Genomic DNA, 25,911 nt, shown 5'->3' with positions numbered 1-25,911 from the left:
ATGTTTTTCAAAATTGTTGTGTCATGGTTCTTCAAAAACATTCTTTATAATCAGTTGGACTTTCAACTTAGGTTTCATAGTACTTAAAAAACTGCCACCTGACCTCATCAGGGCACAGTGGACAGTGTTCAGATCCTAGAATCTTAAGAGTCAATGGAGACAAGCGATGCCTCTAAAGAATAGCTAAGACATGGGACACTGAGTCGGGAGGTGTACTAGCACATACTAAACATTTGGTGTGTGGACTTATCTGATATCCTCTCTCTTCTGTGTAGTTTACAAGCTGGAATCACTGCTGCATGGTAGAAAGAGTTTTTAGTACACTTTAATGTCTTACATCAAGAGAGACAGAGAGCAAATGATGTCATTCTAGGGTAGATGTCTAATACATATTAGAAATATACTGGAGTTTAGGGTAGTTAGTCTCAATGCTGCTCTTCTTGACTACAGAAGGGTCTCAGGAAAGTAGCTTAGTCTGGAGACCCAGCTTCTAAATGAGTGGAATTAACTGATTAGAGTCCTACCATAGGTACCTACAACCTCTCTGTACCAGGGTCCTGAGTAATTGTCTGAGAATGTGACAGCACGAGTTATCACCCTCCACCTTTCATGGAACAGCTTCATGATGGAGAATACTCGACCTCCTCATCTAAAATTAATTTACCATATTCATGCACCTTACCTCAAAAAAAAAAAGCTGGCTCTGGTGCATATGAGCTAGGTTTCCTAGAAGCTATGGTGTTCTGTACAAAAGAATCCAAGATTCATATGTTAGAAAGAGTATAAGTAAGAGGTAACCTCTTCCTGCAGCCCTCATTTTAGTGTACTTTGCTGGATAAGCAAAAATATAGATAAAGGCTAGATAAAAATTAGAAAGATTTCCACTGTAAGTGTTTACATTCTGGCTTTTTTACTGTCCTAATTAAGTTCCCAAACCCATGGTCTTTACATCTTCTACTGCTGTCCTACTGCTTTTTGCATTCTTGATTGTACGGTAACTTTGCAGAAGGGTATATCCTTCTTTTCTGTAGGCTTTGGGTATCTGCACAGAGGTATCCTGATTTTGAATCAATCAGTGATGAGACAGACTGAATGGCTCTCTCTGTACTAGTAAACTAAACAGGGCCAAATCTTTCTGGGTTCAGGCACTATGTTAGGATTATCCGTACTGTTCAACTGCCAGCACAGTCCCTTACACAGTTTGGCCTGTGCCAGCAAGCACTCTCCCAGACAATGCCCAGACACCCCTTGGGAACAGTGCAGGCAACAGATTGTTTCCATTAGGCAGAATGGACGAGGCCACCTCGAGTTGTGAGAAGAGATTTTAGCCATATGGATGCTATGTTGTGCTTCTCGTCCTCAGGGCTAGAGAATGAGCCCTTGCCTGTTTTATTTATTAGTATAGCTGTAGCCAATAATTCTGTCCAAATGCAAACAGATTTTTGTTGGGCTACTCACATATCTTTGGCAAGTGCTTGGTGCTCCACAAAGGTTACTAGCCAGGCACAGCTCCAGCTGAATTCATGTATTATGTAGTGCTGAGTCTGAAGCATTAAAACTGTGTCCAAACTCAAGATGGGAGGGCACTAAAGAAAAGGGAGTGAGGTCGATATGAAAACACCTAAGTAGATCTGGAGGGATGAGCTTGAGTCTGGCATGAAGCTGGAACTAACAAATCCTGCTGGTTCCTGCAGGGACACTTAATTACCTTCAAAGTGCTCCACAGTATTTCCCATACCTGAAGTACATTGCTGAGGTGATGTGCTGACTCAGCAGTGAGCTGATACAGGTGCCTGGGCCTGTCCAGCTCCAAATCCAGTTTGCGTGCAAGGAGCCGTTCTGCTTCTGGACACAAGATGGCCCGAGCCAGCAGCTCTGTCAGAGTGGAGCCTGCCTGTTGCAGAGCCAGCTCCTGTCGTTCCATCTGTGAGGCAGTTGATATGCAACACAGAAAAAGTAGCCAGGGAAAATCAGTTTGGTGGTTTTTTGTTTGGCTTTGTTTTTCTTTTTTTTTTTTAAATTCTTTGCTTACTTTATTGCTCTTTTATTCATGCTGCTGATGTTTACTCTTGAAAAAAATGATTATAGGGATACTTCCAAGTTATAGTGAACAAAGAGAGGAAGATTTCCCTTTAAGCAAAGGTTTGGATAACCAAAAAAGAAAGTTTCTCATTTCTCAGTTACTTTAATTGTTATGCTGATAATCCAGCTTGGAAAGATTAATTTTATTGAAACAGCTCTAGTCTGCCATAAAAATCTCAGAAATATTAATTTTTTTTTTTAATGAAAGAAAAACCACATGTGCAACTGATTCTTGGAAAATACAGTTTTTGTAGCTCAAGTAGACACTTCCAGAAGGTAGGGGCTGGGAGGGAAGCACAAATGAGAACTCAGTACCCTCAGAGAAATTATCTCTGATAATTAGATTAGATACAGGTTAGACCTAGCTTGATATACCAAGTGAAACTGTCAAGATGTGTCAGAAAATGTATGAAAGGAAGATACAGTATTTAAGTGTAAATAATCCTCTTAAGTTTTGAACAAAACAAACTTAGAAGATGATTCTAGCACTGAGGAAAACATCCTGTTCTGAAAGATGAACTTCTGAGGTTTAGCACACATCTCTCTGTAGGATAGGACCTCCAGGATTTTTAAAAATCATATTTTTGATTTTCAGTACCAAAAGTTTTATGAAGAATGTGGAAAGTATTAATATAGCAATCAAGTCAAATTTCTGTCGACTTATTTCTTAATTTCAGATTGGAATCTAACATAGTACCATAGAGTTGTACTAGAACTATGGGTCTGACCTTAGGAAAATGCAATGTATTAGGCCTAAACTAAGCACAGAACTGCTCAGGGCAAACTCTCTAAAGGCTCGTGATCCTTTGGTTCAGAGAGGTGGAGAAGGGTCTGGTAGACCACTACTCTAGCTGTTGTTAACATAGTAGGAAAAAGTACCGAGGTTAGGATAGCATAGTAATTGCCAGTCCTCCGGTTTGTAGATGTTGCATCCACATGTCAAGGTTTGGAAAACCCTCAAACTACTCAAGAGATTCCTAGATAACTAAATTAGAGAAATGTCATGAGAAAAGTAGGTTCTATGTCACACTTATTCTAAGTGATTGGAATGGCTTACCTGTATTAGGATTTCTTCAGCAAGATGATTTTACATACAGAAATTAAACATTGTACTTCAATAATAATGATACTTTAATTATAAAATTAAATTTATAATGGTAACATACTGAAAATAATAACTTTGGGTTTATTGCTGTCTTTTAGATTTCGGGAATATCAAACCATAGAAACTTTGGTAGGACTGCTTACTGATCAGCCTGAAGAAGTCCTTATAAATGTTGTTGGAGCACTGGGAGAATGTTGCCAAGAGCAAATAAATCGAAGTACTATCCGCAGATGTGGTGGAATACCACCTTTAGTGAAGTTACTAACTGCAACGGATCAGGCACTACTTGTGAACGTCAACAAAGCAGTAGGAGCATGTGCAACAGAAACTGAAAATATGATGTGAGTTATTACTATGTGTAGCATTTTAAATATTAAAAAAATTTAGTAATTCTGATGCAAATATAGCCAATTCTAATCTGACCGAAAAGAATATTCTACTTTTTGGTTTTTTTTCAGGATTCTGTGGGTTAGTTATATCCTCCTGTAAATGTGCTATATAAAAAAATTATTAAGGAAATATATATATATATAGCTTTTGCATTTTGAGGAAAACCAATTTAACCTTTATTAAATTGATTTTTATTAAACTTAGAATTCAAAATTACAGAGCACCATTTCGAAGTGCTGCATGATAAGTATGTATTTTGCCTTGTCCTTTTTCATCTGTTATCAAATAATAAATAATAATCATAAAGGCTAAATTAGAGAAAGTTATTCTAAAAAGGAAATGTGCCCATTTACTGTCATGAAAATAAATTTTTTGAAGTAGCGTACTTCTAGTATTTTGTATGTTGTCCCTCTCCATCGTTTCTTTGTGAACTCAGACAGTTTTGGACCCTTTTCTCACCTCTTATTCCTTTGCAAAACCAAAGAAAAAGGATGTCTTTTTACTGAGTTGTTCCTCTCTTTGATTTTGTGATGTAGATTTGTATAAGTTACAAAGATTCTTGAGTTTTATGATTAAGTGTTCCAGTTAAATGTTTAGGTCAGCATTTACTGCACTTACAATTCCCTTACAGGGATATTTACTTCAAGATTCTCGGCATATTTCCCTCCGTATACATAAGGAAGGTCAGAAAGAGAGTTTTATTAAGCTCCTCCTGTTCTGATTTGCATAATTCACTTGATATTCATATAGCAGTGCAGGGAATTCTTTTCCTGAATAGGGCTTTTGTTTTCATGCTTTGGCTGTCACCCAGTGGCAAAAGGCTGGATGGTACACAACTGTAAACATGGGTTGTATGAGCAGTTAGCCATGTAGCATAAAACTATAAATAAATGAAATCACTTTCATGACATCTCACTAAAAATCAACCTTTAGTATAATGTATTAACCTAACAGAATTAGCATTGCAAATACTGAAAAACTTAAATGCCAGTAAATATAAATTGATATTTATAAAATCTCAGATATACTCTAGTACTCAGAGCTGTCACTTGTAGTATCCAGTATGGATAGCTTCATACTGGAATGTGTTCCGTATAAGCATAAAAAAGAATACAAGTTGCTGTTAAAATTGTGATAGAACAAAGTCCATCTTATTTTTAAGAAGGAGAGAGTACAGATTGTTTGGGATAAAATTTTATAGAGTTTGGGAAGAGTGAACAAAGGAATAAAATTTGGTTCATATAAAAAATTCTCTGTTGAAGTTCTCAACTCTAGAAGTGTTTTTAAAAGTGTCTTAAAACATTAACAAGTAAGCAAGATCTTAAGTATATTCTAAGAGCAGAATATACTTTTTACTACTACAAAAAACCTGTTACACAAAATTTATTATTACTAGCAAGCCTGTGGCATGTACCTGATGTGTTGTGCTAGCTAGGCTTGTAGTACTAGAAGAGATAATGCTGCTGTCTTCTCCTGAAGCATGATTCATCCCAATGGGGATAAGTTTGATACCAACCCAGCAAATTTTTTAAAAACAATGCTTAGCTAAAACATTGACAGCAGTGTAACTGTTCACATGTTTAAATGATTTGCTTGAGTGCTCTACCTCTCACAGGGTTGAGAGCACTTAAAAGCAACAACAAAAAAAAAGGTACATCTGTTCCTCTCCTTTCTCCTTCTCTCAGACCAGTACAACAGAAGCTGAAATTGTATCTCCTCATCCAAAGTGCTGTCCTTTTGGGGAAGAATAAGTCACCAAGGACATGAAGGATATACACACACAGTCTGTAGTATGACTTTTTTCCGTTTACAGAATTTGGACCCAAAACAATAAGCAGCCTTGTTAGAAACTACTGTGGAGCTCAGTCTCTTTCTGTAAACATTTTCTGAAGTTCTTAACCAAAAAGGCACATCTGAACAAGGATATGGAGATGTGCCAAGATTATCTTCTAAAAAGAAGCAAAGCAAAGCCACTTGAAGCCTGCAAGTGTATATAGGTGATGAGAACTTTCCATTGCAGGTTGATACTTAGCTGTTTATGGTCTTTCTTACTCATCTAGATGAAACCCTATTATATTCCTCATTTCATAATCACGTATTTCTCAGAATGTCTTGACAGGTTCTGGACAAGCAGTTCTTCTCTACTGTTAGCCTTTGTGTTGACAAATTTGTCTGATTTTGAGGCTTGTTTTCTTTGTCATGTGGTACAGACAGGCTCTGTTTATAGGGTTACTTTTTTAGTTTGGCATTACAGAAATTTTGGAAACTATGATGATTTTTCTGAATTCTGCTATCATTGACTTCCATAAGTACTGGAAACCCAGAAAAAAAAGCAGAAAAATATAAAGGTAGGATCTCATAACGATTTAGAATTTTCAGATATATTCTTACATTTCATGTCTGTTTAACAAAGTGTGTCTTAGAAACTAAATATTCAGCTGAGCAGTCTTCTATTTTGAATGTGGTTATTCTTGCAGCAGTAGGTATGTGGAAACCATAGAGACCAAGTGTAGGACTCACATAATTTCTGTGAATGATTCAAGGATATGTTATGAAGAGGATGGGTTTATTATAAGAAAAAAGTATTATTATGGATTATAAAAACCTGAGAGTGTTCTATGAAGCAGTGGAGTTAAGTTCTGAGTGAAATGCTGTACAATTTCCTTATGTTCCATGGAGGAAGCCTACGCTGATGAAGAGAGACTAGTAGATAAGCATAAGTGAATCTACGTCTTCTACATGTATTTTGTGTATTTTATTTCTGCCATTTATTGCAGCCATTTCTGGCTGACACTATAACTTCTACAACTGCTGAATGGAAAGTACACTAGTGTTACTTTTCTGCACCAATCCTTCACTTCAAGGCAACTTCAAGCAATTAAGTGATTCTTATTGGCTCTATTGAGCTATTTAAAATAAAGAATAGCAGCCAACTTCTCTCACGGCCAAAAATAAGTTGACTTATCTTAAAAAAAGCATAATTATGTGACTGAACTTTCTTACTCTTATGTGGACAGCGTGAAGCTGTTCTCCATGCTACACTGCCACTGACAGAGATGCTGCAGTACTTTTTTTATGTGTATTTATCTTTTTGAGGAACTTTTTATAATTCTTTTTCTCTCACTAAAAACAAAGGTCTGCCACTTTATTTTCATTTGTCCTCTCCATTTGAAAACCCATAGACTTCATTGCTAGTGTTCTAAACTGAGGGTTTAGAATATTATAAACTGAAATGTACAGTTATTTTAGCCAAACAGATGGAGTTTGAGTCATTGGTATATAATACTATTTATCAAAGCAATCCACAGCAACTAGTGAAAGTTTTAAGAAAAATGCTAAATTGTGGTTTCAAAAAAGACGAGATTACATTCTGCCAGATTTAAACCCTGTAATCTTACCAGTGAGCACAATACAGAGTCAGTATAACTTTGTTTATTTACATTTGCGTTTATGGTCTTAATTGGCAGGCAATTAAACTAGAGTTCTCAAAGTTTTGGCAAATAACATTGTAACAGAGAAAGATGATAGATATGACAAACAGATGTCTAAGCTGCCTGTATATATGTGTATTTAAGCAATTCATGTCGACGTTACTACTGGAAATGTTCAATATTAAGTTTTAATTTGAAAGAGAAATACTATTTTCTATTAACAGCTTTGCTAGTTTCAGATATATTTAAAAAAGCAAAGTAAATTGTTAGAATTGTGACCCGTGTCTTGCTCATGATGTTCAATGTTTTCATGATATCAAGATTCTTAAATAATTTGAAAAGCCTGTGTTAAGCAATTTTTGCCTGTGAATAGACAACAAAAGTCAACAAAAAATATCTTGTTATCTGCTCTGGTCAGATAGCAAATACCAATTCACTGCAATACTAAACGTTCCAGTAATCTCTGAAAGGATTTAACTGCATTAAAATTTTTTGCCCATAAGACCTATTCTATGTACACCATACATCAGCGGTTCTGTGTGGAAAGCAGGAAGATGTTTTGGTCATACACCTTGCAGTTGCCTTTTGGTAGGAGTGATGCCAGCTGCATATCCCTTCACCTCTGCTCTAATGGTGTCTGGCCAGCACAGGAGCGCCTCTTCACTCCAGCCATTTCTAACTGCCAGTGCAACTACTTTTGGTTACATTGAGGAGCAGAATAATCTACACCTGTTCTAAATTGTATCAGTGATCAAATAAGATCAGTATATGATGAAGTACAGAGCTCTGAATTACAAGAACTGGTCCAGTTCTATTGTGAGATGGCTCAGCTGTATAAAGGAATAGAACCACAACAGTGGGCTCTTGCACTGGAACTCCGCATATTTATATATTGTTATGTACTTATAGTGAAGCACCAGGCAGCAATTACCTAAAATAAAATTTATATTTCTATTTTGGATGAGTTTCATGCCTGTTAAGATTTTGACTATTAATGATAGTGTTCTGTACATTAGATATATTACATACATGCCGATCAGCTATTCTATAAAGCACTTAAATATCTGAATAATTAAGTGTTAAACATTAAGATTTTTAAATCAACTAAATATCATATTATGTCAAACCCTATGAGTTTCCATTCAGCTTTCAAAGAAAATGTTTTGCATTTTTATTAAAAACCTGTGTTTTAACAGTCCCATGAGTGGTTGCTTACTCCGGATTTAACTGTAGTTTAATTTTATCATCAGAATGTCGACAAATTATTATGAAATATATAATTTAAGTCAGTGAAACCACAGAGTGAATAATGTACTAGCTATGGATGAATACAGAATTGAATGCCAACCAATGTTATGGTATATTTGCTTGTATTTATTGCAGTAAGCATCTTTATTACAGCATCCTGCTAATTATATTATAATAAATTTTGGAAAGAAAATTAGATACAAAAACTATTTACAAAACCAAATCAGAATACTGTTTAGCATTATGCCATCAGAGCTGAAATTTTCAAGATTACGGGTCCGTTTTCTTCTCTCTTTCTTGTTTATTTGTAAAGAAACCTGAATGTGTATTTTTGTCAGCTTTAAAAAGGAATTTTCACATAGGAAGGAAACTAATGTCTAAGCACTTTTATAGAGGAAACATTTTTCAGGACCGTTTATTTTAGTGTTCCCTTTGCTGTTAAGGTAGATACGCTCATTCAACACCCATTTTCTTCATCTGCTGGGTGTGCAGTGAAACCACAGAAAGATAAAATATTGAACTCTTTAGCAATGCTTTCTTAATTGGCAAATACATGCTCTCAGCGAGATGAAAATAAAAGGGTTTGTGCTTGCATAGTGATTACACAATGATAATTCTTCCAGAATGAGAATTTAAGAGCATCATTCTGTTTGAGTTAATCTAGTGTAACTGTGAGAAAGCAGTACTCAGTGATAAACGATGTAATTTGGAGATTCTTTTGTTTTGTCTGTACTGTTTTCTGGTTTGATTTTATACATGTTGAATGGTCAGGGAACTACACTTAGAGATATTCTGAGATGTGTTGTGTTGCATCTAAGACAACTGGTCTTTCTGGTCTTCAAGCAAAAGGCAAAATTCTTCTTCAGAAAATGACCAATGGAGTGAGGCTAATTTACCTTGAAACACTGAAGAGAAGACAAGAAAACTGAAAAGAAAATGAAAGTAAATTGAAAAGGAAGCTTTAAAAAAATGGAAAGGAAAGATAAATCAGCCTAGATGTTGTTTTTTAAGTGTGGTGGAAAAATCTGAGCTCAGTGTTTGGCTTCTATCTCTTGATTTTTATATACTGGTTGGAGCTGGGTCATTTATATTTAGCCCCTCTTGGGAGGAAGTACCTCATGTTGGTATATGATCAGTACTCACTTGACTAGAGGAGAGATTCACGGGTTCTTTTTTTAATTAATTCCAATATAGGAAAAAATGCCTTGTGCTTTCTGAAATGACAAGAGAGTAATGTTAAAATTCCTTTGGGGTTTGGAGGGATTTAAAAGTTTGTTTTGAAGCTTTTACTTGAGTCATCCTTACTATGTGAACATATATGTGTAATTGTGTAGTTCATGATTATGCTCTTTTATTTTGTTGTGTTAAGACTTCCAAATTTGTCCTTTGCATGATTTTCTTGCAGTTGATTTGGAGCTGAGCATGAAAAATAAGCTGTACTGAAATTGGCAGACCTTAAAAAATTTACAGCGTCTTAGCTTAACCATAGCTTTGTGCAAAAAGTATTATTTTGAAAAACATAGTTGTTTAACCAGCTTGCATGAAAATGTTATGAATAAAATCCTTTCTTATTTTAGACAGACCACATGTCCTTAATTATTTTTTCTGCTCCAAATGGTGATAGGATTACATACAAAGTTCATTTTATAATTAGTTTTAAAATTTCCTGGCAAACCATATATAATAAACACAAATGAGATGTTTTATCTGCTGTTTTGAAGCTCAATCTGTATTTCAATTTATGTCACATTTACAGTGAAAGATGTAAACACATTGTATGCAGCTGAATTTTTTACTTTTGAGGTTAGACAATGAAGGTGTACTTGCTTTTCTTCATCTCCAACTAATCTGCTTTGAGTTTAACACAGTTTTTTTTAAAAAAGGTATGTTAGTAAAGGCTATTAAGTTTTGTTTGACCTTCCTTTCCATTTAGGGTATTCACTGGAACCTAATGTGAAGTTATGATCCCCAAGCCTGATTGATATGTAAACATAACGCAGATGGTGTAGAGATGATTCCGCTGATAATTCATTTCTCAGCTACTCATGAAGATACTTTGATTACAGTGTGTTTAAGTAATTATAACATAGTGTTCAGTGTTGGTCTTTTTAGTAAGGAGCACATGGGAAACAAGTTACACATTATTCGTGCCCAACAAAGGATGCTCTGTGGTGTGACCATGTTAATTTCTAATGCTAGATTAGAAACACAGTGTTTTAAAATATGTCATAGAGCAAGGTAAATACATTAAACATAGACTGAATAAAAAGTTAAGTACATAGTTTTGGGCACAAATATTTGTTTTGGAAAGTATTTGTTACTATATGAAAGAAGCCAGTATGCTCGAATTCAGATTTCACTTTACATGCAGATCGTTAAAAAGTCACATGCTTGTTTTCACGTTTATGAGTTCTGGTTATAATGTAGTTTACTTTATCTCTTGTAAGAATTTTGAATGACAGTGCTGGAAAAAAGTAAACATTAATGAGATTTAGGTAGAAAACTTTCTGTCTTTATTTGTTCATGCTCATCTGCTATAGTAAGCACTTTTTACTGAATATGTTGATGGTGATTAGCTGACAATAAAACACAAGCACTTGCATAAAGCAAAACAGTATGTTAAAATCATGACAGTGTTTGTTAAAGCAGTGTTCCAAACAAACTGATGTAATTTGAGATTCAACATTGTCCACTCCATAATTAATTATCTCTTTTTTGTTCTGTTCGGCAATAGGATAATTGACAGTCTAGATGGAGTTCGCTTGTTATGGTCACTGTTGAAAAATCCTAACCCAGATGTTCAAGCAAGTGCAGCTTGGGCTCTTTGTCCTTGCGTTGAAAATGCTAAGGTGAGAAAGTATTGAAAGTAATAGATTTGTTATATATATACGCGCACATACAATTTTTATATTTGGATGATTTCCAGCAATAGTTTGCTGTTTGCTACTTACACTCTCCTTATTTCTTTCTGTTAACTGCTTAAAAAACATACATATTCACTTTACAAAAGTGAATAGTCCTCCATCTAGCGCTCATTATATAATATGTTTTGCCTTTACAGTGTTTATGGTATTTGGAAAATATATTTTAATAACTTACCAGGATCTAACTTACTGTTCCCAAATAAAGCATGCTGGAAACAGAAAGCTTCTACTCACAGGCTTTGAATAGCACAGGTAGTTCTAGTTGTTCTCCACTATGAAGTACTTCAGCTGTGTTCTCAAGAGACCATCATTTGATTTCAGAGCATATTTCAGACTCAGTGCCAATGTAATCCTTAGGTTTTCTGCTCAGACTGCCAACAAAAAGTGCCAGTTGTGAATAGTGGTGGTTGTGCAGGTCAGTTGTGCGCAGAAAACTGAGGTATTCATGTATTTCATGTCGGTTTCCAAGTAGAGATAAAATGGTGAGTATAAGCTGCAGGTCATCTTCTGTGAATCCTCACCACTGACCTGCGGTAGAATAAATGGGCAAGGTTTTGTTTCCCGTTAGAAGTTTCCTAGAATACCAACTTTATTCCTTAATCCTTGTACAATAATAGCTTCCATTTCTAATTTACTCCATAATTGGTGCAACTTTTGCATCTACTACATATTCTACCACAAATATATATCCTTCTACATATAATTTGAGATCTTGACTATGTAAAGAGTGAAAATTCCTTCAAAGTGCTAGATATCCTTAGCATCCTTTGCAGGCAGTATTTCCTGTTTGGAATTGAGCACTGTTTGGCTGCTATTAATTTATATAGATGATTTGATGTAGATACAGATATATGAAGAAAAGTATTGTGAGAATATTTGTTCTTGATTTTTATAACTTAAGAATTTTGTAGTTCTTCGCAATGATTTCTGCAATGGCAGCTTGCCATTTCTCAGACATGCTGGTTATTCTGAATTATATTTTCATCTTTTTTTTTTCTAAATGTGCACTCTAGTATGTTAAAGTTTTTTTGGTACCTAAATATACCTGCCTCTCTCTTGAACAAAACTGCTATAGCTGAATGTTAAAATACTACTACTTGATCTCCGTACCAAGGTAGTACTTACTATGTGTAAGATTCTGTGACCTGCAGGGTCAGAATAGAACTGCACATCGCTAGAGTTTCTCCACTAAAAGCACTTTTTCGGAAACTAAGGGAATAGAGGACAGCTACTGAAATTATAGATTACATGGATTTTTTTTCTTGTCTTTTTCCCCAGGATATTTGATGAGTGCAAGCTATGTACATCCTTAGTGTAGCTATCCTCCTTTCATCTCTCTTGGCTGCCTGCCCAAATGCTAATCTGTGACCCCACAAAGAGTTCTTTGTGTGAGCCTGCGGCCAAGTGGCACACTGAAACAAACCTACCAATAATACCCTTTCCGCTGACACTGAATAGAAAGAAATATGTATAAAGCAGTGATTATAGCCACAGTGTGGAAGTACAGCAACTATTTCTATCTAAAGAAAATTTTTTATTTTTTGTTCAGAGTTAATATTATTCAACAATTTGCATGATGTTCCAAGAAGCGGTTTGGTTTATGCAGTGCTTGATTCAAAACCAGTAATAAGTGTGTGACTTTAAAGGATTATGTGCATTCTGGCTCTTCCAACTCTGTACTTTGGACTGCAAACTGTGTTTCAAATAGCTGTGAGCATGGAATCTGGATTTGTTTTCTTTCTGTGTTCTTTTGTGGCAGCTGTAGCGGTTCTCTTCTGTGTTGTGGAGGCTTGCAGATGAAATTGAACTTGTTAATAGTATCAGAAACAAATTTTTATAAAATGTAATGCAACATCCATTTTCCCACACAAATATTTTCTGTACAAGCAATTTAAAAGTTATTTTTGATATTTATAAAATCTTAGAAGCCAGTCAATCATTCTAATAGGGCGGTTATTGTCACAGGGTGTGAGTACGTGTTTCTCTCTCATGCACTTACTCTCCTTATAATCTGTTTAAGACTGGGGGGTCCGTCATTGCTGTTTTACAATTAGGGGATAAGAGTCACAAAAGGCCAAGGCTTGAATTCTCAAGATGTTTAGATGTTTGTCATTTTTGAGCTTTTGGGTCTAACTTGTTTGCCTGCTGTTAGGCAATTAATTGCAAAAGGAGAAGAATCCAAGTTCCCATAGACCTAGATTATATGTGTTGACAGTCACATCATGATAGCTGTTTCAGAGTGCTTCCCATAGAATAGAATTGTATCAGTATGATATAGCTAAGTGATATTGTTTGTTACAGCAATATGACAAAGTTCAGTGATACTTGGTCCATGACAGATCTGTGACTTTTTAAATAGAGGATGTGAATTGTACACTCTAGTACATAAACTGTAGCTCTGACAACTGTAATGTTAGTTTGACATCAATCATCACTTCATATGCCAGCATTAGTTCCAGATATGTTTAGCCTGAAGAATTTCTTGTAGAGTGAAGATCTTACTGTCAGTGGTACAATTTGTTTGGTAGAAGTCTCCTGAGAAAATTTGCGTAGCACCTGAAAGTGCTACTTGTGAGTTTTAGACAAATATGTCATAGTTTTGGATAAACCAGTTCATACATTTCTTTAAAATCTAAGACATAAAGAGACAAAAATGTAATTTATTCAAAGGAATTATCTTCATAGAAGCAGATTCTTATTAATTAGTTCCTTACTTCCAAAAGGAAACATTACTACTGTAGGCACATTGGTAGTGACAAAGTGTAAGTGTGCTGTCCAAGAAACACAAATGATTATGAAAAATGGCTAGGAGAAGTCTACTGAACTCTGTTGATGTTGGAACAGCAATATTTGGTTATGATGCTTCTTTGAAAAACAGTATTTGTAATGTTCTCCCAACGTACATCAGCCCAAACAGAAACATTTAGAGAAATCCTACAGAAATGTTGTTTGGGCTATTATAAAAATCATCCAAAGGCATTGTGCCAATAAGAGGAACACTGCCAACTTGAGTTTGTATGAAAATACCTATTTCCTCATGGAGTAACCTTCTACTAGAATCTTTAAATAAATTAAAAAAAAAAAGAAAAAATAAAGAAAAAAAAAGTTGTAGAGGTTTATTTTCTGTCCTCATATTTAGTAGAGTTTTGGGTGCAAACATTAGAATAGGAATGGTAATGTCAGGCATTGTGTTTTTCTGTCCTTTTCTACTTGCATATCAGCTTTCAACTTTCAGTTTTAGCCTTTTTATAGCTACAGCTCTAAGACTTTCTTAAAGAACCTCAGGAAGCCATCTATGTATAGAGTCTGTCAAAGTAATGTAAGTAAACAGACAGAAACTGGGGGTTTGAGAGACTAGAAAGTTATTCTGTTTTCTTAAAATGTACTTGTAAAATGACATCTCACACTTTTCTAATAAATCGTGATTTCAGCTCTGCAGTGGATTATCATGGGTGTGATGAAAGATGATCAGCCATCTGAAGTTGTCTGTGCATTTCATTCATACAGGGAAAGAGAAAGTCCATGCTGACACATGAGAAACCAAAACCCAATCAAAACTAAACCAGGTTTAATAGGGAAGGGTAATGAGATGGGTATGTGTGAAGGTCAATTAGTCTTCAGTCTTGCAACAGTATTATATTCTGAGGAAGCCAGCAGTCTGGAGTTAACCTGTGGGTGGAAAATATGCTGCTGATGACCTATGCTATGTAGGATTCTTACAAAGATTTTGCTTGTTATGGAAATTTTAACATAACCATATGTATGAAACCGCAGAGAGCATTTCTTTACTAAAAGTAACAAAGAAATGTACTTGAACTTGGAAATTCTTCTAATATATAACAAATAGTAAAATTATTTGCTGTTTTAATTAAGATGCTTTCTTTACACATTTTACTGATTTAAAACTGTAGTGTAAAAAGATAATCATGCTCCGTACTGCACACTGCTGTTAATTTGTTTTATATTTTTAAAATTTTGCTTTAGCAGTACCAATACATTTTTGTTTACTTACCATTTTTTGGTTAAGCCTATAATGTCAAAATTCCCTACTTGCATATGTACAGCCTTTTTCAGTTTCTTTGTTTTCCTTACTATGCTTCTTGCAATTCTATACAGAAACCTTGGCAGTTCAAGCTTAGTGCTCTTACTGTTCTCTTTCCATTTTCCTATTTGTTTTCTCTAGGAGTATCATTTTTTTACTTCAATCATACCTTCTTCTCTATATTTGCTCTCATTTTATGCAGTTTTTAACCCCTGATATCTGGATTTAGACCTTCCAAATTATAAGAATTTGTTATGAACTAAACTTTGAAAGCATACTGTAAGGGAGACAAAAAGGAACTTTTGGGTTGCCCCTCAAGCCTTCCCGAGAACCAGGGTCCTTGGAGATTTAGGCCGCCCAGGAAACCAGACCTGGCTTGGTGAATCCATATCTGACTGCCATGCCTGCAGGGTACATCCAGTGATTCTTGACACAGGCTGTCTAGTTTAGTGAACCAGCTATCAGGAGTTGTCTGGGCCTCCTGTAGACATGTTGGAGATCCCGAATGGACGGGCATAAATTGCTCTGAGGTCCTTAATGTCTACAAATACAGGAGTTCAATTTCTGTAAAACACATGAACTGAAAGTTGTGAAGCAAAGGGAAAATAAGGGTCTAGCCTGTATCTCCCTCACAGAGGAGCCTTGGGTCCCAAGTTCCATGCAAAGCAGCTGCCTGAGAGCTTGGAGACCATGAGAAGCCAAAAAGCTCAGGAGCTCCTGGAGACCTGGCTTTCCAGCTGTTTGGCAGAAGTCAGGGATTCTATGAAAACTAGAAGCCAAGCAGCCTGGCAGGCTACTCACCAGCCATCTGGCTGACAAGAGAAAAGATGAAGAGACACATTGGTAATTTAGCCTGCCTTTCTGCCTGGTTTCTGTCAAAACTTTTCAAGAAGTCATCGTGTTCTTATGGAAGGTTTTGGTTCCATTCCATTAGCATTTTCTGATGGAATACTGTTCCACTGGAAAATATTTGACCAGCTTTTCTTGTAGCTTAGTTTATAACAGCTACACATGCTAGTCAACAGCTTGTCATGTAGCTTCTGTACCTTTAAATCAGGCTTGCTAATTGGATTTTATAAGTCTAGAAAAGGCTTAAACCCCATCCTCCTCCAATTCTTTTTCTCCTCCCTTCTCTGTTTTTCCTTTTTGTCGATCTCACTCTTTTCCTGTCTTTACCCTCTCTCTTGCCTCATGGAACTTCCATAGATCTTTAGGCAAGAAAAGAGCATGGAGATCATTGTTTCATTTGCTGCATAATATAAACCATAAAATTTAAAGCAATCATTTTATCTAGTGCTGAAGCTTTTGATTGAACTAAAACATATTTTATACTCCATGCTGCTTGTTCACATTCTCACTGGTCTGTGATGGTGAGTGGTAAAATACGATATGATTGCCTTCTTAAGTGCCACTCTATTTCATGGAACCATGCCCGAATTGCAAAGACACAAACAATAACTGTTATAAGAGTTTATTAGTTTGTGTTGTCACTGCATTGATTGTTTAGATAGACCGTCCTCAGAATGTTCCAATAATGCTGTCTTACACCTCTACAATACAAAACTACATAGTACTGATGACTATCTCATAAACATATTAATAATTATACAAAGCTTTTTTTAGGCATGTTTGAATTCAATTCAATCCAAAACCAATGGAAACAATCTTCAGTTTTTCCGGTTATTCAACATTAGTTGTTTCTCATACTTCGATTATTTGAATGCTCCTCAAGATAATCTAAAAGAATTGTGGCCTCAAAGGACTTTGATATTAGTAGTTCCACTGCTTCTGTGAAAAAAAAATAGGATTTTGGCATTTACCCAGGACTGAACTTCAGGTGTAGTCTGCCAGATTCAAAAGTAAAGAAAACAATAGACCAAAGGACTACTAAAAGTTGCATTAGTGACTATGTAGACTTGACTATTGTTGAAACTGTCAACAGAAATACACTTGCAAAATATTTGACTGTGCTATGATTAAATCCCTAAAGAGCCAGGAGTGAGGAATTCTGCTCTTACAGGCTATAGAGTAGTATTCTACTCTCTATAGAGTAGAATAATCTTAAAGTGACTCTGCTTTGTTGCTATGGCTTTAGCTACTTCAGTGAGGTAAAGAGGACAAGAAAATTCCTTTTGTTGTCCACTATTGTTTTCCCAACACATTGCATTTGTCCAACACAGAAGAAAAGTTATAAGGTGTAGTGGTCTCATCTTACAAGATGTTTCTTCATCTGTTCTGCTACAGTGGAACCTCTGTACTGTATAAACAGGAATAAAATTAACCTTTAAATATAAAATAATCTGATTAATATTACCATAGAGTTATTTAATAAGGAAATTTAATAGAAACGTGCCTATATAAACTGTGTGTCCCATTGTCATTGAGCATCTGTAATATAGAAACTTCTGTTGCATTTCTTTAATTTGAATTTTAAATTGGTTAGTGCATTAGGATGAGAAGTTATTCAGTTGGCAATAGTGAATGGAAATAGACAGCTTCCTTCATTAAAGAAAAGGTAGTTTAAAGATGGCTCTTGATAACTAAAGTTTGTTTGCACAGCCATGCCATCACTTTTTTGTGCAAAAGCAATTCAATTTGACAAATTAACTTTGACACCTTAAGCTTTTTATGTTGTTCTAAGAGTGAAATACTACTTGTTTTTAGTAGAGAAACTTTTATCTTTCAAGGAGAGTATTTTCAAAGATAAACACAATGTGTTTTTGTAATACAATGTTTAGCTTTAAATCTTTCAACTAAAGAAAACAGTATTCACTTTGGAAGAAATAAGAACGGAAATAAGTTACAAAAGAATCCAGTAGTTCTTCTGCAAGAGCTGTATGTCTCAGCTTAAGACTGATGAACTTTATTTACTTAATGAAAATAAACACAAAAAACAATATAATATGATGATGAGGGAACTCAAAAATCCCAAATGTTCTCCTTGTATAAATACTGCAAAGATCAAGTGATTTTTCCAAATCTGTCTTTCTGTGAATACCGTGATAGTTTCTGCTCTTAATTAAAAAAAATTTGGAAAGCTGGTCTGTCTCACAATATTTCTGCTTTTGGCTGAAGCCAATATAGAAATAAGTGAAAAGGGAAAGTTAACTAAATTTTGTTAATAGTCATGCAGTTCAGCAAGATGAAAATATGTGATTAGAGTAGCGGGGTGAGGCTTTTATTAGCACAGCAGGTAACTTTACTGGCCTCAGCATCTATGCCAGATAGATTATCTTTTTTTACTGCTTGAGATTGTAAAATCCTCCCTATGAATCCGGTTTTAAAATAGTACGTATCACACTTTCTGAGGATAAAAATTTTGCAGTCAGCTAGTTAGAAGATGTGGTCACATGAAGTCATGAAAAATTCTGTTATCTCTTCCTGTCTTCTTCAGCAGCTTAAAATGTAATTTAACAATCCATACTTCTTATATGTCACCTCAGATTAAATATTACATTAAAAGGTATAATAATGATGAAGATTTAAAATTAAGTTATTTGCTGTTAATACAGTAAAGCCTTCTTCCCCTTTTCAATTTTTTTAAACATTTTTATTGCTTCTTTGAATGTCTTTGCATTTGGCCACTTACTTTGTTCAGCTCAGGAAATATTATTGTTAAAACAGATATATTCAACCTATCATTAACACATGCACTCAGATGTATACAATAAAATTATCTATTTTATTGCTTATCAGTGATTTTATCAATATTTTTCTCTAGAAAGACTGTGTCTTAGATTTTATTCTCACCATGCCATTCTTTTTCCTGCCTAATTCCACCTGAGAAGCCTTGTTAGGACAACTAAGAAATAAGATTTTGTCACAATAGGTAAGGGAGGGGGACACCTGGATAAAATGTGCTACGGGTAAATATGAAGACTTAACACACGCTGATAGCTGGACATTACAAACCCTTTGGGTTGTCAAACAAAGTAAGTTGTTTGTCAATTAATACGGAAGATAGAATTTAAAGATTGTATTTATTTCTATTTGAAGCACAAAGTAAAAAATTATTTCTGAGGTAGTATATTATTGTAGTGTATTATTTTTCTTCTCTTATGATAATAAAAAAGGTGTAGATGAAAATGCCTGACAGCACTTGGAAACTAAAATCACAAAGTTACTTTAGACTTTATGATGAGCAGCTATCTGATCATTAATACAGGTATACTCAAAGAACATAGATTCAAAAGAATTAAGTCCAGAGCTCTGCAATTACAGGTACAACTTCATATAATTTCTCCTTTAAATATATTTGAAGTATGGCAATTGTATATAATAAAACACATATTTCAGTTTAAAAAAAAAAGTAGAAATTTACTGTACAAAACAAGTATGTGGTGTTGCCAAATGATACAAAAAAAAGATTACATTAGTTGTTTAAATTTCTTTGAAAAAAAAGAAATCTTGTTCATAACATAATGGACTTTGAAGCTCTCATTTCAGTCCTTCTTTCAGCTCATTGTTCTTCGAATTTCTTGCCATTTTGCTTTTCTCTTTTGTCTTGCGCAGACCACCAGACTACACCCACAATCACATTTGGGAAATTTTCCTGACGTGTGGTTTCTACAGTTTCCCTCTACTTTTCTTCACTGGTAGAAGGTTCTGTCCTTGTGTTTAGCTGATTTCACAGATGATTATTAAAACTCTTTTCTTTTACTTACTACTGGATTGTTTATATATTATTCCGTCACTTCAGTTGGACTGTACTCCTTTACAAAATGCGGAAAGTATAAGCTTGTCAGAAGAAAAGTTTAACAAATAGGGTTATAATCACCTGGAAAAAAATATGTACAGGTAGGAAAATACAAAATGTACATATTGGTTCATTAAGATGAGATACAGGCTATCTTATCTCTTCATGGAACATCTCTCAAAAGCAGGAATAATAATACACAGATATCTGAGCTGTACAGAAAAGCAGAGTAATCTTCAGGGCCCCTTTCATATCTTAGACACTGTACTGGGGCATTTACCTGTTGAACAGAAGCCTTTCTCATCTGCTGAACCAGTACTTATCCACAAGGTAACGCGCACTTCTGTAGTGACTTTCAAGGAATGTAAATAAATATAAAATATCTCATTTTCTTTCCTTCTCCTGTGTCTGGTCACTTAGCTGCCTAGCCCTTGAATACAAATAGATAAGAAATTTGTGTGTGTAGAAAACTTTCTCTGTAACTCTACCACCTTTGGTCAAATTTTACAATTTCAAGACAAACATGAAAACTGATACTGAGAAACTTTTTATTCAAGTGATTGTCTGTAGATGCATTTACATGGTGGTATGCATACACTAGCAATGACAGAGGAACATTTATGCTAGTGTATCCATGGGAAACCTGCTTTAAGTCCACCTGCCTTTACATGTAGCTCACATGGTAATAGAAGTGGCAAAGCATTGCCTTTCCTTCTCTGTTTCTCTCAGTTGCTTTTCTGAGCCACAAAACTATATTGTCCTTCTGCATTTCAATTCTGTTTTAATTTCTGTAAGGACTTCTGTTATTTGTTCATTCTGGGGTTTTTAAGGACTTCAGCTTAAAGTTTTCACTTGGATACTGCCTTTTTTCCCTATGCTGTGGCATCTGGTTTTTACCCTCACACTGTATGGCTTTAACCTCTCCCTTCCAGTCTCAAGATTTGTACTGCCTGTGGCAGAAAATGTTTAATTCCCAACATGCCTACCCACTGCTTTTGCTTTCTGTGAGAAGGAAACATCACAGCTAAGAGTTCTGTTGCACATTTAGCCCCAGAACTAAGAGAAGATGAGCTGCAGCATCTTCTGAAATCTTTATTTACCAAGTCCATGGGCAATTTGATGGATTTGCTCAGCAAAGCTAACGCATTACAGTTGGACCCTACTCTGTATCTATTTTGTAGTCAATAGTTGATATATTTTCTTAAAGATTCCTGTAGGAACAGAAGACTTAAGTTAGCCAGAATAGCTAGTTTCTGTATTTATTGCACAAAGAACCTTAAGAGAACTAGTCATCTTTCCAGATCCACATCTGAAAGGTTGAAAATCTAACAGAAAATGTCTGGCTAGATTATAGCTTGTAAAAAGAAGTTCTGATAAAACACAGGTATCTATGCTTACTATAGAGGTTCACTCCACTGATGGGCCCTTTCGAGTACAAATGTCATTTCTCTAGATTGTGTTGCAATACTAGAATTTCCATCCAACCCTTTGTTAATTATTATGTTTACAATAAAGTTTCTGAAAATGCTGCTGCATTTTACAGTGTTGTCTTTCAGGTTCTGTATAACAAGGCATCCTGAGAACCCCTTCTAGATGGTTGCTGGCAATATGTTGCTTAGTGTTACCCACAGATTGAGTAAACATGTTAAAAATCATTCAAAGTAGTAGATATTTTCCCACTATGGCCTTGGTTCTGTCTACAAAGACACTGAAAAGAGATCTAAAATAATGTAATCTTAAATGGTGGAACATCTTACCAAAGAGAGAGATATATTTCTTTTCAAGCATCTCTGTTTAACAGAGTGCAATGAATCTTTGTGTACAGCATTGGTTCAGTGACTGTGTAACTTAACAATCAGAATCTGTGCTTAAACAAAATTTAGATTTATTCCACATGTGCTTTTAAGGTACATGAAGTACTGTGTGCTGCATGTCACTTCATCACATACTACCAGTTCCTCTTTGCTTGAGGCAACCAAGTGAATCCCATACCTGTTAGTTCGGTCTCACAGTGCCAAAACTACTGGTTTCTAATTTACATATGACATGTAAAGATGTGCTTGATAATATGAGTTCACTAATAAAAACAAGAGCATGAGAACAGGCAATGATGTGTCAGACCAAAGGTTCACTAACACAGTGTTCTCTTTCTCATACTAGCCCACAAGGGATGCCTAAGAAAAGGTAGAACAGGGCAAACTTGTAGTCTTGGTTCCCTTCCCAGACTGCTCTTTCACCTTCAAGAAGTCTGTGGCTCAGGAAATTTCTAAATCAGAGGGAATACTTTCATATTGAATAACCTTTAATGGATTTTCTTCTCCTGTAATTTGTCTAACATGTAAACTTCTATGAGCCACTGCAGTCCTGCTCCAAGGACTTCCAACTCCTCAACTGTGCTTTGTCTAAAGATAACTTTGATTCTGAACATGCCACCTGTTAATTTCATCTGATGCTCCCAGTTCTTCTCCAAGAAGAGAGATCCCGGTGTGCCCTTTCACTCTACTTAAAATTCTGTACACCTGTATCACACTGCTCCTCCTTTTTCTCTTTTATTGCCTTGAGTGTCTGAGTTGGTTAGTCATTTCTTCTACAGAATAGTTCCCTACCCCGATTATTCTTGTTGTCTTTCTCTAAATCTTTTCTGATTTTATTATAACTTTTTCAAGATGGAAAAAATGGACCAGATCTGACCACTGTATTCAAGCTCAAGACACACTCTTTTCTATATCGTTTCTAAGGGCATACTTAGACATTTTTCCAGTGTAATTTTTGTGTCCTTTAGTCATATTTTACATTGACTTTTCATACTCTGAGGTGCACCGTGGTTCTTCCACAGTAGCTGTCATGACTTGTGTAACTTCCCCTCTTAAATATACCTGAATACTCGTTTGCATCAATACAAGAAAATAATATTACCACTCCTTTGTCTTAGCTGTCAGACTTAATGTAGGAAATAGAAGACACTATGAGAGTAAACAGGAGTGCCTGTTGCTGTGTTAAATGTGTTATTGACCTGTCTGGCCAATATGATAACAACCGATAAAGGAGATTTGTACCCTTCTGAAGTGACAGCTATACCTTGTGGTATAAAAAATGATAGATACCTTTATTTAGGCATTGGATTTCTGCGTAGATGGTGGTGTGTAAAACAGTCAAACTCTGATATGTCAATCAAAAGAGCTTTGAGTTCCAAATTAGCCATATTTCTTGGTGAAGGCAACATAGCAATAGCTGCAGTTTTGAATAAATATGTCATGCCAATCTCTTTTTTTAAAGATTTGCATATAAATATGTATTGAATATTTAAAAACAGTACTTATTTTGATTCTCATTTAGGATTCTGGGGAGATGGTTCGATCCTTTGTTGGTGGTTTGGAACTGATAGTCAGTCTTCTAAAATCAAAGAATAAAGAAGTTTTAACTAGTGTATGTGCAGCCATTGCAAATATAGCTAAAGATGAAGAAAACTTAGCTGTTATGACAGATCATGGAGTCGTCCCTCTGTTGTCCAAACTAGCAAACACAGTAAGTAACATCTAAATATATTATACAAAGTATCTGAATTTCTTACATCAGACTGCATTGTGCCCAACTAAAAGGTTATGGTAAGAGCAGTAGCTTTTGCAGCAGCTACAAGGAAGAGATGTAGAATCCTTCCTGTATGAGATGTATATTGGTCATGAAAACACTCTGTGTCTGGTACTAAAATTGCTTTGGAAGATGAGCTTCATTTGAACAGTTTTTGCTGTGGAATATTGCTTTTGAGAGGTGCAGCTGCCATATGAAGAAAGCACAAAGGGTTGAGAACACAACAAATCTAAACATGCAGAGAATCTCGGTGATGGGTCTATATTTTACATTTTAATGCTATCTTATCTAATTTCCAGTCAGTACAAAAGTACCTTTGAAATAATGTAAAAAGTCACAGCACTTCCTACAAAAAGAATATTAAGAGACTCTCCTAGCTCTGTGCCTTACAACTGTCTCCAGTTTTAATTATACAGCAGTTAAATTGGGACGCCTTAAAGATGTTTGAGAATACAATTCTGCTTTCCTATAAATTTTCTGTTGAATTGTGTTAACTTTAATTTCTTATGTTTTTGCCTTCTTCAGAATGATAACAAATTAAAACGTCACTTAGCAGAGGCTGTTTGCAACTGTTGCATGTGGGGCACCAATAGAGCTGCCTTCGGAGAGTACAAGGCTGTGGGTCCTTTAGTACGTTACATGAAGGCAAATGATCCGTCAGTTCAAAGAGCTGCAGCTCTGGCTTTATATCAGCTTTCAGAGGAGGCTAGCAACTGTATCATAATGCATGAAGGTGGAGTGGTGAAGGTGAGATGGAAGGTTTTTCTTATTTGGGGTTCAAATTATTGAAGAGGTTTGGCCTGGTCAAAAAAGAGATCTTTAAGTTGAAATACTTCTTCAATGCTGCTCTGTGCCTCAAACTTCCCAAACTTTTTCCTAAAAATGTGTAGCCAATTAGTGAATTAGGGATTTTAGTGCTAAAGGTATTTCAGCTAAGTTATTGTTGGGAATGGAAGTATGATGTGGACATTTACTTAACTCTGACCTAGGCTGGTAGTGACATCACATCACCATTCTGTCATTCTTAAATGACATTTGCAAAAGAAGCTGGATTATCTTAATAGATAGCTGCCTAATATGGCAGAAAGTCACGTAGAAAGTGAGTGTAAATGCATTTGGGGACAAATTAAGATAGAATAATACAAAGGCTTAGTTCACCTTGAGCTGTTTCAATTAGTTCTGCATTTACTTATAAATATTCTTATTTTAGGAGTTAAGAGTGAGCACATTCTGCTAAGAACTTACCCTACAAAGAATTTTTGTCTCAAAAAGATTTTTCTAGCAAAGTTTTATCTCACTAGTTGAAGCCAGAAGAGTTATTCCTTTGGCACAGGAGAGATGAGCATTATGACTGTAGAGATGGAGATAGCAGGAGTTCTCAGTTGTCATAAATTCCCTGAAAGATTAATTGTATGCAGACTTTTCATTTTACTTGATGTTCAGGTAAATGTATTGACAGTAAGAGTTCACTTATGATGGAGTGTTATTATTAATGTTGATTTTATGCCTGCATTTATGATAGTGCACTTTATTGTGAGCGGTTTCAGTTCTGGCACAGTTAATGGTCCTGCATTATCATACATTTATCTGTAGTTGGCTTTAAAGGATCTACTGGTCAAAAATATTTAAAGACTCGGTTTAAATGCCAGTACTTGAACTTACTCAAATCTAAGCTACCCTTTCAGTGCTGGAAACTAACACCTTCCAATCACAGTTGCATTATACTGGTTAAATAGCACATATACGGTATATATAGCATATATACAGTACTGCAGCACAAGCACTTGTTGAGTTTTTAATGTTGCTTATCTCTCCATTCAACTCACACAACCCATTTCCTGACCTCCTGTCATCTGTTGTTTTCATTTATTTTATTATGGAGATTTTAGGTTTTATAAGTTGTGGAACAATGAACATAAAGCCCATTCTGATTATGCACTTTTACAATAATTCCATCTCTGTCTAGGTTCATCTTTATTTTTCAGTCCTAGTTAAAGTGTTTAAACTAATTAAAAACATTAATTTGCACTTAAAAATAAATAGGGATGTACAGAAAAATATCACAAGGGTTTAGTTTTTTTATATTGTTCACAATATTCTGGATTGACCATAATATGTTAAGGGAGAGAAAATAGAACTGATAAAAGAAAGACCAAAACTTTAAAATAAGGAAACTTGGGTTATGTTTATTACATCTAAACTTTTATTCAAGGGTGCACTTCTCTTCTCATGTACCAGAAACTTGTATTTTTGTAGTACAGTGGATAAGTGTTTGAATGTGCGTTTGTGTTTGGTTCATTACAGAACCAAAGTGGAAGTACCTCTCATCTTATAACTGATGGATGGCCTGAACACAAGAGATATGTGACTGAATCTCATCATGTGAGCCAGCACACACATGTATT

General features: G+C 35.3%; 1 protein-coding gene across 3 annotated transcripts in view; it reads left to right on the top strand.

Annotated features, from left to right (window-relative positions):
* The window catches only part of ARMC4 (armadillo repeat containing 4), a 79,885-nt gene that overhangs the window by 30,919 nt on the left and 23,055 nt on the right, over positions 1–25,911 (top strand). For all 3 annotated transcript variants that reach the window (XM_027686953.1, XM_027686955.1, XM_027686954.1), the window contains exons 16-19: positions 3,286–3,528; positions 10,991–11,105; positions 23,255–23,443; positions 24,032–24,253. In XM_027686953.1, coding sequence (XP_027542754.1) covers positions 3,286–3,528; positions 10,991–11,105; positions 23,255–23,443; positions 24,032–24,253 — 769 coding nt within the window. The remainder of the gene's footprint in view (positions 1–3,285; positions 3,529–10,990; positions 11,106–23,254; positions 23,444–24,031; positions 24,254–25,911) is intronic.

This window comes from Neopelma chrysocephalum, unplaced genomic scaffold (assembly GCF_003984885.1).
Source record: "Neopelma chrysocephalum unplaced genomic scaffold, ASM398488v2 Primary Assembly neopelma1_72, whole genome shotgun sequence".
Taxonomy (NCBI): Eukaryota; Metazoa; Chordata; class Aves; order Passeriformes; family Pipridae; genus Neopelma; species Neopelma chrysocephalum.
The sequence above is the reverse complement of the archived record's forward strand: the minus strand, read 5'-3'. Positions and strand labels throughout refer to the sequence as shown.